This window comes from Lepidochelys kempii, chromosome 7 (genome assembly GCF_965140265.1).
Source record: "Lepidochelys kempii isolate rLepKem1 chromosome 7, rLepKem1.hap2, whole genome shotgun sequence".
NCBI classification, from domain to species: Eukaryota; Metazoa; Chordata; order Testudines; family Cheloniidae; genus Lepidochelys; species Lepidochelys kempii.
In genome coordinates, this window is record NC_133262.1 from 97,527,693 (window position 1) to 97,543,364 (window position 15,672).

At 38.6% G+C, this 15,672-nt stretch overlaps 1 protein-coding gene across 3 annotated transcripts in view; it reads right to left on the reverse strand.

Annotated features, from left to right (window-relative positions):
* INPP5A (inositol polyphosphate-5-phosphatase A) overlaps positions 1–15,672 on the reverse strand; it is a 430,024-nt gene that overhangs the window by 135,004 nt on the left and 279,348 nt on the right. For all 3 annotated transcript variants that reach the window (XM_073353963.1, XM_073353965.1, XM_073353964.1), the window contains 2 exons: positions 10,750–10,802; positions 3,153–3,272 (listed from right to left, as the gene is read on the reverse strand). In XM_073353963.1, the coding sequence (XP_073210064.1) occupies positions 3,153–3,272; positions 10,750–10,802 (173 nt within the window). The remainder of the gene's footprint in view (positions 1–3,152; positions 3,273–10,749; positions 10,803–15,672) is intronic.

The window sequence follows — 15,672 nt, forward strand, 5'->3', positions numbered from 1 at the left end:
TCAGCCCAACCTTTGAGCACAGCCTAACCTTTGCTGGGGGGAGGAATGGGGATTTTTAAAGATCCTCCCATATTTGTACCTATTTACCCCTTCTCCCTTGCTCATCTGACCCCCCCCGCCCCCATCTAGTGCTCCTTATAAGGCTACCCATCCAGTGCTGCTCAAATCAATGGCTTGCGGGAGGGATTCACAAGCCACTCTCAGTACCTGCCGGTCTGAATTTGGATTCCCCATATAGCGACACTCTTAGGCTGATCTCCAGTATGTTATGGCTCAACCTTTTCTGAAAAGATGTGGCTATGACAGTTTCTTCACTGGTCTTGGATATCTTTTACTGAAAAGCTCATTCTCAGTGGCATATGTTGCACCTTGGCACCCCTGACAGGAGGAGTCCCAGACCACACTATACGTAAATACAGAGAGGCTATCTTAGCTAGGGCCCTACCAAATTCACAGTCCATTTTGGTCAATTTCATGGTCATAGGATTTTAAAAATCGTAAATTTCATGAGTTCAGATGTTTAAATCTGAAATTTCACAGTGTTGTAACTGTAGAGGTCCTGACCCAAAAGGGGGATGTGGCGGGGGTCGCAAAGTTATTGAAGGGGGGTTGGGGTATTGCCACCTTTACTTCTGTACTGCTGCTAGCAGCTGCGCTGCCTTCAGAGCTGGGCGGCTGTAGAGCAGCGGCTGCTGGCTGGGAGTCAAGTTCTGAAGGCAGCGCCACCATCAGCAGCAGTGCAGATGTAAAGGTGGCATAGTATGGTATTGCCACGCTTACTTCTGCATTGCTGCTGGCAGGGTGCTGCCCTCAGAGCTGGGCGCCTGGCCAGCAGCTGCCGCTCTCTGGCCACCCAGCTCTGAAGGCAGCACAGAAGTAAGGGTGGCAATACTCCAGCCCTCCGACAATAACCTTGCAACCCCCCCTGCAGCTCTGTTTTGGGTCGGGATCCCCAGTTTGATAAACTTTGGTCTTCCCAGTGACATCTGTATTGTATAGCGTAAAATTACACAAAAGACCAGATTTCATGACCTCTGACATGTTTTTCCTGGCTGTGAATTTGGTAGGACCTTAGTCATAGCTCTGCAGTAATATTAACCAAGGCACAGGCTTCCAGGAGAGGAATCATCTGGAGGCTATAGGGAAGTGGGAGATTGATAGAAGCCTTTTATGGAGGAGTGATGTGAGGTGCTAATGTAACACCATGGGCAGGATTGGACCAGGGACTTCTGAAGCTTAGTGCATGAGCCTCTACCATATGAGCTAAAAGCCAACTGCCTCTAAACTAAGGCTGTAGAGCAGACTCATTTAACTCTCTCTCTCTCTCTCTAAGTGTCAGAGTAGCAGCTGTGTTAGTCTGTATTCGCAAAAAGAAAAGGAGTACTTGTGGCATCTTAGAGACTAACCAATTTATTTGAGCATAAGCTTTCGTGAGCTACAGCTCACTTCATCGGATGTAGCTCACGAAAGCTTATGCTCAAATAAATTGGTTAGTCTCTAAGGTGCCACAAGTACTCCTTTTCTCTCTAAGTGGTCTTGGTGCCACTAGATGGGACAGAACACCACACCCAGAAGGTGTGTGGGTTACAGTAGGATTTGTAGGGAGGGAACTTGGGAAATATGGGGGCTTAAAAGGAGGAGTAGAGAAAGCAGCATATCATGGTATCCAGAGAGGTCTAGTCTTCACTAGGAGAAAAGGTCAGTTTTTAGCACATTAGCTAACATGTTCACATCCTACTGAGTCAAGGAAAATTGTAGTTTTAATGTGTGTTAGCTGGTCGAGGACCCTATGGTTTGCCTCAACCAGCTAACTTATGCGCGTTACAGCTACAACTTGCCTTGTCTGCATTAGGATTTTAAACATGTTAATTAATATATATTAGAAAGAAGGCCACACTGATGCCAGATGACTTCACGTGTGAGGGTGAGGGGGGCAAAGTCTGGGGAGAGTGTATGTAAGAAGGTGGAAGGGACGTGTCTTGCAAGGAACAAGGGAGGGAAGGTTGGCTGAAGGGTGATGGGAATCTGTTAAGAAGCAGGGAGATGTAACTACTAGCAACGTCACAGAAAGCATGCATGTGTGTTTGAAGAGGAGAAAATTTCAATGTTTAGATAAGAAAGGAAAAGAGAAAGAACTGCATGAAAAGAACCATGTTATGAATGAACCTATTCGCTCCTGATATCAAATTATTCCTAACTTATCTGTAATTGCTTAGAGAGATTCCTAAAAAGTTAAGTTACATTTACAGTATCACCATTACGTTATAGACAACATTGCATATGAAAACGTCTTTAAAGATAAACTTTTAGGCTCTATTTCTCTGGGAAACATGAATTCAATCAATACTTCATAAAAGAAGCATTCAAATCTTCCAGAGAATCATTAGATGTGACAGTTCAGGCTACTGCTGTATAAATATACTTCCTTTCTGCCTATACATTGCCAATACATGTATGCCCATACATAAATCATCTTTTCTTGATGGCTGCCTTTATTATGGATCCATAACTGCTAAAGAGGATTATCAAAAGTTTCTTTAGCATATTCTGACAGTGCACTGCCCACTGGACTGAGTTTACCTTGTTAACACTGTTATAGACCATGGTGCTATCAATAGCTATGGCAGCTGTGTACAAATAATACATTCTCTTTTACAAACAGATTAGATGTTTAGCGTACACTGCTTCTGTTGAGATTAACATACCTTGCATTGAAAACACATTTGAACAACAACACTTTTTGTTTGCACTTAGCGCCTGTGTAGACTGGGGGGAAAAGGTGTACTTTTAAGATGTGCTAACACCATTTAAAAATATACTTTTTCCCCCCTAGGCTACAAAAGGCTATAGAAAATCCATAGAAATTCCCCAGTCTTTTCAATTTCTTTTAAAATAATCAGCATTACAAACTGACCTCTAATCAGATCCATGTGAAAACATTCTTAACTCTTATAAAAAGTGTACTGTTTTAATCTGTATTCGTGCAGTCTTGCAAGTGGAGGAAAATGCTATCAACAGTATACTGTGTGTAACTGTTTTTCGACAGTGGAATAAAAATCTTGGTATGACTAGAAAGTATTTTTTATCATAGCTTTTATAAATGACTGAGGGGAAGAGGAGGATGAGAGAGACTAACAGAGTCTAATACATACCTATCAAGTACATAACCAAGAGCTTTATGTCGTATTCCTGAGTAAACCGATGGGCTTGTTTCCCAAGCAATTAAATTGGAAGCATCATGGAAAAGATGAATGTTTACCAAGTCAAAGGCACTATGACAAAGGAAAAACAAATAAAATGACTCAGGATAAAAGAAAAAACATTAGTAGCAAGCAGTGGAGCATTCAACATCATAGCACAACATTGTATATTCACTGCTACGGCAACTTACATTTACTCATCCAGACAGTGCAAAGTTATGCTATCGTACTAGAAATTGCCATGGAGAGTAGCACCAATCTGATCCATGGTTAAGGTTTCAGCTAGGCTTCTGTTTATGGTTTATGTATTATGCAAAAATAGAAAGATTGAGATCAATTACAGCTCAGAAAGAGGGGTGGGAATTTTTGTGCAAACTGGGCAAACTGTAACATGACATACGCATAACTTGAGCTGGCTGGAAAATTGCAGATGAAACAGTGTTTTGGAGATTCAGCTAAATTGAAACATTTTGTGGAAATGGTTTGATTTCACTGAAGATCCGAAGGAACCCACCTGACTTCCTGCCAGCTCACCTGCCTGCCCACCCAGTGGGCTACCAGGAACCCCAGGACTTCCAGGGTCTGTGGCTCCAGGGCAGCCTTCCAGGCAGACAGCCCCAGAGCTGGTGTTCCATTCCCTTTCACTGAGAATTTTTACATTTTTGGTTTTGGTCCTCATTGGAATGAAACCAAATCTTGAAATATTAAAATACTCTGCAAAATGGAATTACCTTTCTCTTACCAGCTCTATGCATACCAACTAAATAAGAACATAAGAATGGCCATACTTGGTCAGACCAAAGGTCCATCTAGCCCAGTATCCTGTTTTCCGACAGTGGCCAATGCCAGGTGCCCCAGAGGGAATGAAAAGAATAGTGATACATCAAAATAGAGGGTATAGTGCAATTGACATTGCAAATAGTGATACATCAATAGTGATACATCAAGTGATACATCCCCTGTCGCCCATTCCCAGCTTCTGGCAAACAGAGGCTAGGGACACCATCCCTGCACATACTTGCTAATAGCCATTGATGGACCTATCCTCCATGAATTTATCTAGGTCTTTTTTGAACTCTGTTATAGTCCTGGTCTTCACAATATCCTCTGGCAAAGAGTTCCACAGACTGACTGTGCGTTGCGTGAAGAAATACTTCCTTTTGTTTGTTTTAAACCTGCTGCCTATTAATTTCATTTGGTGACCCCTAGTTTTTGTGTTCTGAGAAGAAGTAAATAACACTTCCTTCCTTACTTTTTCCACACTGGTCATGATTTTATAGACCTTCATCATATTCACCCTTAGTCGTCCTTTTTCCAAGCTGAAAAGTCCCAATTTTATTAATCTCTCCTCATATGGCAGCCGTTCTATACCCATAATAATTTTTGTTGCCCTTTTCTGAACCTTTTCCAATTCCAATATATATTTTTTGAGATGAGGCGACCACATCTGCACACAGTATTCAAGATGTGGACATACCATAGATTTATACAGAGGCAATATCTGTATAAATTTCTTTATAATAATAATTTCTTATTATCTATCCCTTTCTTAATGATTCCCAACATTCTGTTTGCTTTTTGACTGCAGCTGCACACTGAGTTGATGTTTTCAGAGAACTATCCACAATGACTCCAAGATCTCTTTCTTGAGTGGTAACAGCCAATTTAGACCCCATCATTTTATATGTATAGTTGGAAATATGCTTTCCAATGTGCATTACTTTGCATTTATCAACACTGAATTTCATCTGCCATTTTGTTCCCGTCACCCAGTTTTGAGAGATCCTTTTGTAACTCTTCGCAGTCTGCCTGGGACTTAACTATCTTGAGCAATTTTGTTTCATCTGCAAATTTTGCCACCTCACTGTTTACCCCCTTTTCCAGATCATTTATGAATACACCAGACCCTCACTAGAATGCAGGATTTGGGATCCATGTGTGGTACCGCGTTAACGTGGGGACCGTGTTATAGCGGGGACCACATTAAAATGAATTGCAATTAAAGTATTTAAATTTGGGATTCATGGTCGCAACCGCTTTATATGAGAATTTGCGCTATATTGACGCGCGTTCTAGCGAGGGTCCAGTGTATATTGAAAAGGACTGGGCCCAGTACAGGGACACCACTGTTTTCCCCTCTCCATTCTGAAAACTGGCCATTTATTCCTACCCTTTGTTTCCCATCTTTTAACCAGTTACCAATCCATGAGAGGACCTTCCCTCTTACCCTATGACAGTTTACTTTGCTTAAGAGCCTTTGGTGAGGGACCTTGTCAAAGGCTTTCTGAAAATCTAAGTTCGCTATATCCACTGGACCCCCTTGTCCACATGCTTGTTGACCCCCTTAATGAATTTTAGTAGATTGGTGAGGCATGATTTCCCTTTACAAAAACCATGTTGACTCTTCCCCAATAAATTATGTTAATCTATGTGTCTGACAATTTTGTTCTTTACTATCGTTTCAACCAGTTTGCCCAGTACTAAAGTCAGGCTTGTAATTGCCGGGATCACCTCTGAAGCCCTTTTAAAAAATTGGCGTCACATTAGCTATCCTCCAGTCATTTGGTACAGAAGCTGATTTAAATGATAGGTTACAGATTACATTTAGTAGTTCTGCAATTTCACATTTGAATTCCTTCAGATCTCTTAGGTGAATACCATCTGGTCCTGGTGACTTATTACTGTTTAGTTTATCAATTTGTTCCAAAACCTCCTCTAATGACACCTCAATCTGGGAGAGCTCCTCAGATTTGTTACCTAAAAAGAATGGCTCAGGTTTGGGACACTCCCTCACATCCTCAGCCAAGAAGACCGATGCCAAGAATTCATTTAGTTTCTCCGCAATGGCTTTATCGTCCTTGAGAGCTCCTTTAGCATCTCGATCATCCAGTGGCCCCACTGGCTGTTTAGCAATTGATCTTGTTTATGTAACCCTTGTCTGCCCATCCTCCTTTCCCTCCCCCTATTATCGCAGCTTTCAGTAGCTGTGTCATATCTGCCATAAGAATGTAAGGTCTTTGGGGTAGGGATTGTGTCTTGCTATATGCCTGTACAGTACCTTGCATATTTTGGACAGTGTTGTAATAGGAACAACAATAATTATATCTTGGCAATATTCCTGTCTATATGATGTCCTTTGCAATGTCAATTGCACTATACCCTCTATTTTTACTTCCAATTTTAAGAAACATTCTAATGAATATAATGCCCCTATACCTTATACCATTAGCATCTCATTCTGCTTCCATTGAACAAACCCTAGAACTTCACAGTTCCAGCCTCTGCTTCTGTGTTGCAGCAAACATTTCCTTCAACAGCTTTGCTTTGAGTAGGGAGATTAAGGGTATATATGCACTACAGGTGTAAGGTGTGATTTCCAACTTGAAGAGACTGTGCTAGCTCTGATCGAGGTAGTGTGCTAAAAACAGAAGTGTAGCCAAGGTGGTGCAAGCAGTGCAAGGGATTCTCTGGTCCAAGTATACACCTAGGGTCTCAAATGGATCGTATTTGGGGTGGCTAGCCCTTCCCGCTGCACACGCTGTTACAGCTACACTTCTATTTTGAGTGCACTAACTAAATCAGAGCTAGCATGCGTATGCATATGTCAACTCGAGCTGGAAAATATTCTAACTTTGGTAGACATATCCTTAGTCTTTCTACTCAGAGCAAAGGTGTTGAAGGAACCATTTGCTGTGGCACAGAAGCAGAAATTGGAGCCATGAAGTTCCAGGTTTTATATAATGGAAGCAGTTTTAGCTACCAAAATACAGAGTTTCATTTGCTTCTGTGGCCTTTGAGGCTGTGGTTAACCAATTGTCAGTCTCTAGCCCAGAGGATTTTTTCTGTGTGAGAGAAGCTAGAATTTTCCCCAAATTTACAATCTATAAAGGTTTTAAAAACCTCTGGGTAAAAGGAACTCTATAAATCATTAGGAAAAGTAATGTGTTTAAACAAATCAGAATTTCTTACACATGTGACCATCTATTATTTGGTGAACAGGCACATGCATGCTTAAACAGATTACTATAATCTTACACCTATTTCATTATGTATATGTTCTCTGCCTATGCCTGACCCTTCTCCATCACCTTTGGATGCCTGCTTGCCCATCAGAGCATCCTGATAGTAGTCATACACGATTTTGAACACAGCAACTGCAATTCTGCTCATCCCTTAAGCAGATCACACAAAGGTTTGTGGGGCCTCTTCATTTTTATCCTTTATCATGGAGTGGCCCTCTAAAGGGCAGGCAGAAAATTATACACAATGTGAAGTTAAATCAGATCATTCAGTCACTCAGCCCAATCCCTCCAGCAATTATTCATTTCCTATCTTGGAGTAAAAATTTACTCTGAACCCATCTGTGAACAATGTTTTCTCTAAACACAGCTTCAACGTGCCCCAAAATAGAAAGCCCAAGAAGGCAACACAGACCTTGAGGTCCCTCATGAGGTAAGAAGAAAAGGCTTGGTTAGTTACCAATAATTGGTGTTCTATAAATATACATTCCTCCACAGAATCCCATCCTTGGAGGCACATGCTGTGCCACCTGGATTCAGGAAGATTAAAAAGCATTAAAGTTATCCGACAGTTGCCTGCCTAATTTATGGGCCAAACCAGAGTTTAGCAAAGGAGGAAGTAGCCCTTCCCTTGTTTCTCACCAAGTGCTCAGCCAATTACTGTGCATATGCTAAATACAACAACCAAGAACAATATTCATCACTTATGAATATTGTATGTGAACATTTGTCACACCGTTTAAAATCAAAGTCTCCTTGTTTTAGGATCTGAAATGGCTACACATTCTAAATATCCACAGCAGAGAAAAATACCTTTGTTTTTTATAACTATCTTTGAACAACACAACACACAAAGAGCTACAGTAAAGAGTCAGAGAACATGGGAAATGTGGTGACACACCAACAGTTCCAAGTTCAATGGCAAATGGAAAAGCTGCAACTTGTGGAACAGGGCTGAGGTGCCTTCCTTATAGATATGGCTATGGTGCATATATTGTGGCATAATGTTACCCTATTACACCCTTACTGCTTTTTCCAGTTCTAGACCCATACTGCAGCACACATGATTCTAAGAGTAAGGATCTGTGAAGGCAGTTTGGTGAATATTAAGTATTTTTCCTGTTTATTCTTGTCATAAGATAGGAACCATGTTTAAGCTTTCTGGGGTTGGGACTCTCCTGTGTTTGTACAGTATCCTACACAATCAGACCCCAATCCCAATATAGGTAATTATTAATAATATAATTTGCATAGAAGCAAAATAAACAGCTTCAGTGATTATAAAAACTCCAACACACCTTCAAAATCTGTATCACCTACATAAACCCTTTGTCTTGCATATGCCTCTGCTGTGAATGTTACTCATTTAGGATGTATTTCAGCAAGGAACTTTAGCACATATCTAACTTTAAGCACATGAACCTGGACTTCAAAGAGACTATTCATATGCTTAAAATTAGGTACATGCATAAATACATTGCTGTAAAGGGTCCTAAATCTGGATCAAATGTGTTGAGAACACAGAATCTCAGAGAGCGCCAGTTCTCCACCTCACCCAAAGAGTTAACAATATTAATGCAACCAATTAAAAACACATAAACTATCTAAAAAAGAAACTTCTAACAGTCAATTGCAGATAACCATTAGAAACAGAGTTAATAGGTGGTACAGCTTCTTCTCAGAAAACAGTTTTATATGTAATATTGGAATGATGTTGGACATTATTTGGTTGTTAAAAAAAAAAGTTCAAGGCACAGATGGCTCATCAGGCTGATGCAGTTTAAGGCACATCAGTTTCCCTAGCCAATACCTTTGACTTCTCACCTCTGCAGATCAGGTACCCATTTTGCAGTTGGGTGAAACAGAGGTAGCCTTTCAGTGTGAGATTGAGCAAAATTCAAACCCAGAGCCTCAGGGATTGTAGTCAAGTACCTTAATCACTCAGCCACTATGCCTCAACCTATTTGAGAGTACCATATTCATGCTTTCTTGATGGCAGAATACATTATTATTTACTCTGCTTTGTTTCTAGAATCTAATGGATGCCTTTGATATTTAGAACAAGATTTTCTATTCTCATTACCCAAAATTATATCAGAAACAACAATAATTTCCCCATAAATCTGCTATATCCATAGCAGCAGTTAACCAACAGCTTGAAGAATAAGAAATATACATTTGGTGTTCTTGAGAGATAGAGCTTGCCTCTTTCTGAGCCAACCATTCATTCCTGGATAAACGAAGGTGAAATTTAACCAATTTTTCCAGTTTTTTTCTTCCCAATTTTTGTCCCTTACACTCCTTTTAAATTTTAAAGACAAATAAAGAAATATGCCCCAAAATAAATAAATATGAAATAAACTTAAATGTCTCAAATATAGAGGCTTTTCCTCTTAAATGTACCACAACATCAGCTGAAGTTTCTCTGGTTTAGGTCACAGAGACATGTGACCCATTCTCAGCCAATAGCCACTCTACACAATAATGCTGGGCTTTAAAAACTATTGACAAGTTAAGAAATAATGCAAAACTAACATAAGAGTGAATGTTAGTTCACATGACCTTCTCTCTTATAAGCCTATCATCAGACACAACTCAAGTAGGTTTGGCAATCTCATGATGTAATACACATAACTGATAGTCAAGTACAGTCAGTATCACAAACTTTTTACATTATTTTCTAAGTAACATTATTTTAGGATAAGTTACTAATTCATCTCAGGGTTACACAACAACAAACTCACACTTTCCTAAGCATTCTTAAACAGAAAGGATTGCTAAATATCTTAAATATTCGCCATTTTTACTGAATATATTTATATATAAAGACCTGTGAAGCAATAATAATTTATTGAAAACAGGAGACATCAATGAGGGATAAACCTCTCAATTCCCTTTGATTTCTTATGGAGGCACTATCCCATCTACCATATAATAACTAAAAAATGTAACCCTACAAATAATAGCAAACTGAATATTTATGATTCCGAGTTTTTAAATATTTGGCCAGCATAGGATGAGCCGCGATCTGGGCCCAAAATAGCAAGGCAGACCTAAATTCTGCAAATAAAGAACAATTGCTCATTGCAGATGTGTTTCAGTGCACAAATGTGTAGCAGGAACTGATGTATATGGGCTTGATCCAACACCCAGTGAAGTCACTGGAAGTTTTTCAATGGACTTAAGTGGGCACTGGCTTGGGCTCTAAATGGCTAGCTGAACGAGTACATAGAAAGTGGTATATTTTTTCATAAATACTTCCAAAGCTTTTTGGATATCTGTGCCTCACAGATAATTTTCTTGATCAGTCTAATGGCAACTATGCAAATATTAAAATCACATTTATAAAAGTGAGTTTTACCACTTGTCATTTACAATTTACTGAGAATTATTTTGCACATAATAAAGCTAAGCATGATCTGTCATCTCTTCTTTGTAGCAAATAAATTAGGTTATATACATAAAGTTTCTCATAGAAAATATATATGAAATAAAAATAAGCATAAATAACTTAATAGGATGCAACATACCAATCAGTAATACACCATCTTGTGCGAATGAAGCCTTTTCTGGACCATTTACACTGAAAAATAAATAAGCAATTTAAATCAGTCAGCTTAAATGAAGGATTGATGGGAGTGTATGAAGAGGTTAAATATACTTTACAAGAGAATATTTTTAAACTGTTTATTGAGAACATAAAATGAACAAGCCATATAATGTTTAAGTAATGAGCACTATGAATTATACAAATAAAATATTATTCTCTACTATAAGGATTTAAATTGCACTGCTTACTTCTTTGTTTCATTAGTCTAACTATAAACTTCAAATAAAAACTACTTAAAAAAACCTAGTCACTTTTACATAAGTGAGTACTAACAAGGAAACGATTGTTACATTTGTACTTTCAGAAGAAAAATAAAATTACTTTGAATACATACCAAAAACCCCACAACCAAGTCTTATCAATTGTGCATAAATGCCTTAACTTGTTTGTAAATTTACCTAAACTGTGAAGATGCATCATGGAGTTTTACAATGAATTTAAATGAATGGGACATATTAGAAAGCTGTACTTTTTCTGCAGATTCTGCCTACCTAAAAATTCTGTAAAAGTTAAAGTGAATTTTAATGAGAGTGTAATAATACATTTATCAAAACAGCAATATCCTCTGTAAGATACAAAACTACTGCCAAGGTATAATACTGCTGGCATAGCAAAAGAATTCTTTCAGCCGTGGTCCTAAATTGCTCTACCCCTCCCCCCAAAAAATAATTAATTAAAATTAAATTAAATTAACAAAGCCATTATGTTGAATCCCATATATATATGGCTACAGTGACTGTGATGCTGGACTATTCATTGCCCCAGTTATACTTAAACGATGATGCCTGTGATTTTGTGGCAAAAGACTGCAACTACTTATAATAAATAACTATTAACCATAGTACAGCATCCTTCAGAATTGAAGTAATCACACTTCTGGCCTCTCATGAGGCAATATATACACTTTTGACATATACCCTGAAAGGTGCTTTCTTTTCTCCTTACTGTGAACATAACACTAGATGAAATTCTTCACTCACCCCCGAAACTCTACCCTAATAAACTGGTGCCTAACAAAGTCCAAACCACCCAAATACCCTGAGAGAACCTGTTTCAATACAGAAATAAAACCCCCTTCGGCTGCATACTCTTAGCTGTCACCTACAACCCCATACTGGAACGCATACAAGGTATCATCAAACAACTATAACCCATAACCAGTGGGGACCCTATCCTGAAAGAAATCTTTCCTGAACCCCCTCTTCTGGCCTTCAAAGATCCTCCAACCTCACCAAGCTCATCATCAGAAGCAAGCTCCCCACAGACCAGGAACTACCAACTCAAAAAGGCACGAGGCCCTGCTAGAACAACAGATGCAAAACCTACGAATATATCTCCACTGCTACAAGTGATCAACACCCACACACACTACACACCTTTCAAGATCTATGGGTCCTACACCTACCTAATCACAAAATGTGGTGTACTTCATCCAGTGCACTAAATGCCCCAATAACTACTATGTGGGTGAAAACAGACAATCACTACTCTCTCAAATGAGCTCACACAGGAAAATGATAGAAGACAAAAATACCATATCACCTGTGGGTGAACACTTTTCAAAAAGCAATCACTCTGTATTTGACCTATCAGCCTTCATCTTCAAAGGAAACCTGCACAACACCTTCAAAAGATGAGTTTGGGAGCTTACATTCATAACTTTGCTAGAAACTAAAAGTCACAGTCTTAATAAAGACACTGGATTTATGACTTATTACAAAAATCTGTAACCCACTAACCTCCCCTTTTTGTACTATGACTACAAGGCTGTTAATGGGCCACTTCGCCTTGAATAGTCTCATAGAATATATACTCACTACTTATGCTAAACTATTTATATGATCTTGTATTTAGCTGTGAAACTCGGAGTACCTTTCCCAGACCTGAAGAAGAGCTCTGTGTAACTCAAAAGCTTGTCTCTCTCATCAACAGAAGATGGTCCAGTAAAAAATGTTACCTCACCCACCTTGTCTCTCTAATATCCTGTGACCAACAGGACTATAACAACACTGTATACATAAAGTCAAAGCCGACTGTTTTCTCATTATTTTTCAGATGAGCATCACCTCTTATTTTCTTCTCTTTAATTGTACATCTATCTTCCTGGCAATCGGATCATTTAAAAATATTACCTCCCTGGTTCTTGAGGCAACAAATCAGCAGTAACCAATCAGAAGAATGCAAAAAATACATTGTCCCTTTACAACTGTCCTTTTACTAAGGTTCCCTTACCCCCAACAAAATCCTCTTTATATTCAAAACATCAGTTTATAGAGATACTTTTAAAATCTATATTGTTTTGACTGAATAACAACTTGAACTTGGTAGCTTGAAGGTGAAAACTTACATGAATATTTTCTTTTAACACAAGTTCACAGTGGTTTGTGTAAGTAGAGTTATCCAGAAATGATGGGCTACTCTCACTGATTTAGTTTTAATTTAAGAAAAAGACTATTTAAGCATCTGTTTTGGAAAAAAAACATATACAGTTATGTGGATTAAATAAATTTAAGAGAAAAAAAAGGGAGTCCACTTTCTAGTCTACAATTTTTGATAGTTTCCCTTTAAATACCTATATCCAGGATCTGAATTTTACAATCACATCTGTTGAGCAGCTCTCAAATAAGCAGCTTAACTAAAGAACAGTTTTGGCTGAAACATGCTAGTGAGGATTGCTAGCATTCTCATACACTTCATATAGTTTCATCAGCTTTATATTGATTTAGCAACTGGAAAAACAAGAAAATGTTCAACTGAAAATAGTAAAAAGTTCAAGAACATTGATTAACAATAAAGTGCTTCATACAAAGACTCAACATTTATATTTGGAAATGTGAACAGATTGCACTATGAATGCTTTTTCTTCTATTTTTTTTTCATGACTTGAATTATGTCCCCATAATTTCAGATAGTTTGCTATACAGGCACAGGGTGTTTTCAGGACATTTTAGCTATTTTTTAAAAATCTGACATGGTTCTGTGCCTTATTCTTCCTGCATCAGGGATTTGTTTGTGCCTGCCAGTTGTCCTTTCATAAGAATGTTTCACAGTCTGTGATTCAACTTTGGGTGCCTGACTGACAAAAATGAATGTAGAAACACTGAAATTAATTTGTTTGAAGAAGAGTTGAGGGATACCAAAGGGGAGATTTGAGAAGAGACAGTTGACTTGTGGGAAAGTTATAATTTTAACACCACCAATCCTCTCAATGAGAGATACCGTAGTGGTATTCCAACCCATTTTTCTAGTCCTTTGATAGCTTTTGTAAATTGTTTAATAAAATTAGCTTTGAAGAGTTCTCCTTTATCCGAAACATTGTGGATACCAAGATACCTAATTTGTGAAAGCTCTTTCAGGGTTCTAAAGGTTTACTAGAAAACCATCAACACTAAATAAGGTTTGTGTGCATATTTTCTATTTGTAATTGTATTTGAATTTTATTTCTAACAGTGGCCTCAGATTCTGTTTCAATTAAGACTGATGATAAATCATACTACTTACTTGATTCTTCTCTCCCAACTGAATTCTTTTAACATATTTAGATTGTGATACTAGCTACTAACTAATTAAAAAAAAAATACAGAGAACCCTCTTACAACTACATTCAGCCTATTTCCAGAGTCCTATGTCAAATGCCACTCATGTATCTCAACATCCTCACCTAAGTTAACACAGCAATTGCTACATTTACCACAACAATAAATGTATCTTGAAAGAAACGAGACCTCCAAAAGTTAAGGACTCTATAAATAGTTAATGGATTTCAAAATAACTCTGGCTTTGAGCATATCAAATGTTAGTATCAACTATCCCTGGTACGCCCAGATCTTGAATACTGCGTACAGATGTGGTCCCCTCATCTCAAAAAAGATATACTGGCATTAGAAAAGGTTCAGAAAAGGGCAACTAAAATGATTAGGGGTTTGGAACGGGCCCCATATGAGGAGAGATTAAAGAGGCTAGGACTTTTCAGCTTGGAAAAGAGGAGGCTAAGGGGGCATATGATAGAGGTATATAAAATCATGAGTGGTGTGGAGAAAGTGAATAAGGAAACGTTATTTATTTGTTCCCATAATATAAGAACTAGGAGCCACCAAATGAAATTAATGGGTAGCAGGTTTAAAACAAATAAAAGGAAGTTCTTCTTTACTCAGTGCACAGTCAACCTGTGGAACTCCTTGCCTAAGGAGGTTGTGAAGGCTTGGACTATAGCAGGGTTTAAAAGAGAACTGGATAAATTCATGGAGGTTAAGTCCATTAATGGGTATTAGCCAGGATGGGTAAGGAATGGTGTCCCTAGCCTCTGTTTGTCAGAGGGTGGAGATGAATGGCAGGAGAGAGATCACTAGATCATTACCTGTTAGGTTCGCTCCCTGTGGGGCACCTGGCATTGACCACTGTCGATAGACAGGATACTGGGCTGGATGGACCTTTGGTCTAACCCAGTATGGCCGTTCTTATGTTCTTACCTTGCTGTCTGTTTTTTAAAAACTGGATTCTTGACAGATATTCTTTCAGGATGTCTGATGCATTATGGAATGTATCAGCTCAAACAGCCCTGTGTTAACTAGTATGACTGAGTGACATCTTGGCCTCACTGAAGTCAATAGCAAAAATCCCATTGATTTAAATGGGGCCAGGATTTCACCAGAGGCCTCCCGTATTAAATGTCTTTATCAAGCACAGCTACCATGTGCAACTAGTAATCTTCAAAATAGTCAACTATGCTTGACTGGGAACATTGTACAGTGCCCCCTGAACAACAGTCATACCAAGTTTTTTGTAGTCAACTATATAAAGCCTCACCCTACAATGGAGCAGCTTCTCCATTTTAAAGAAACAA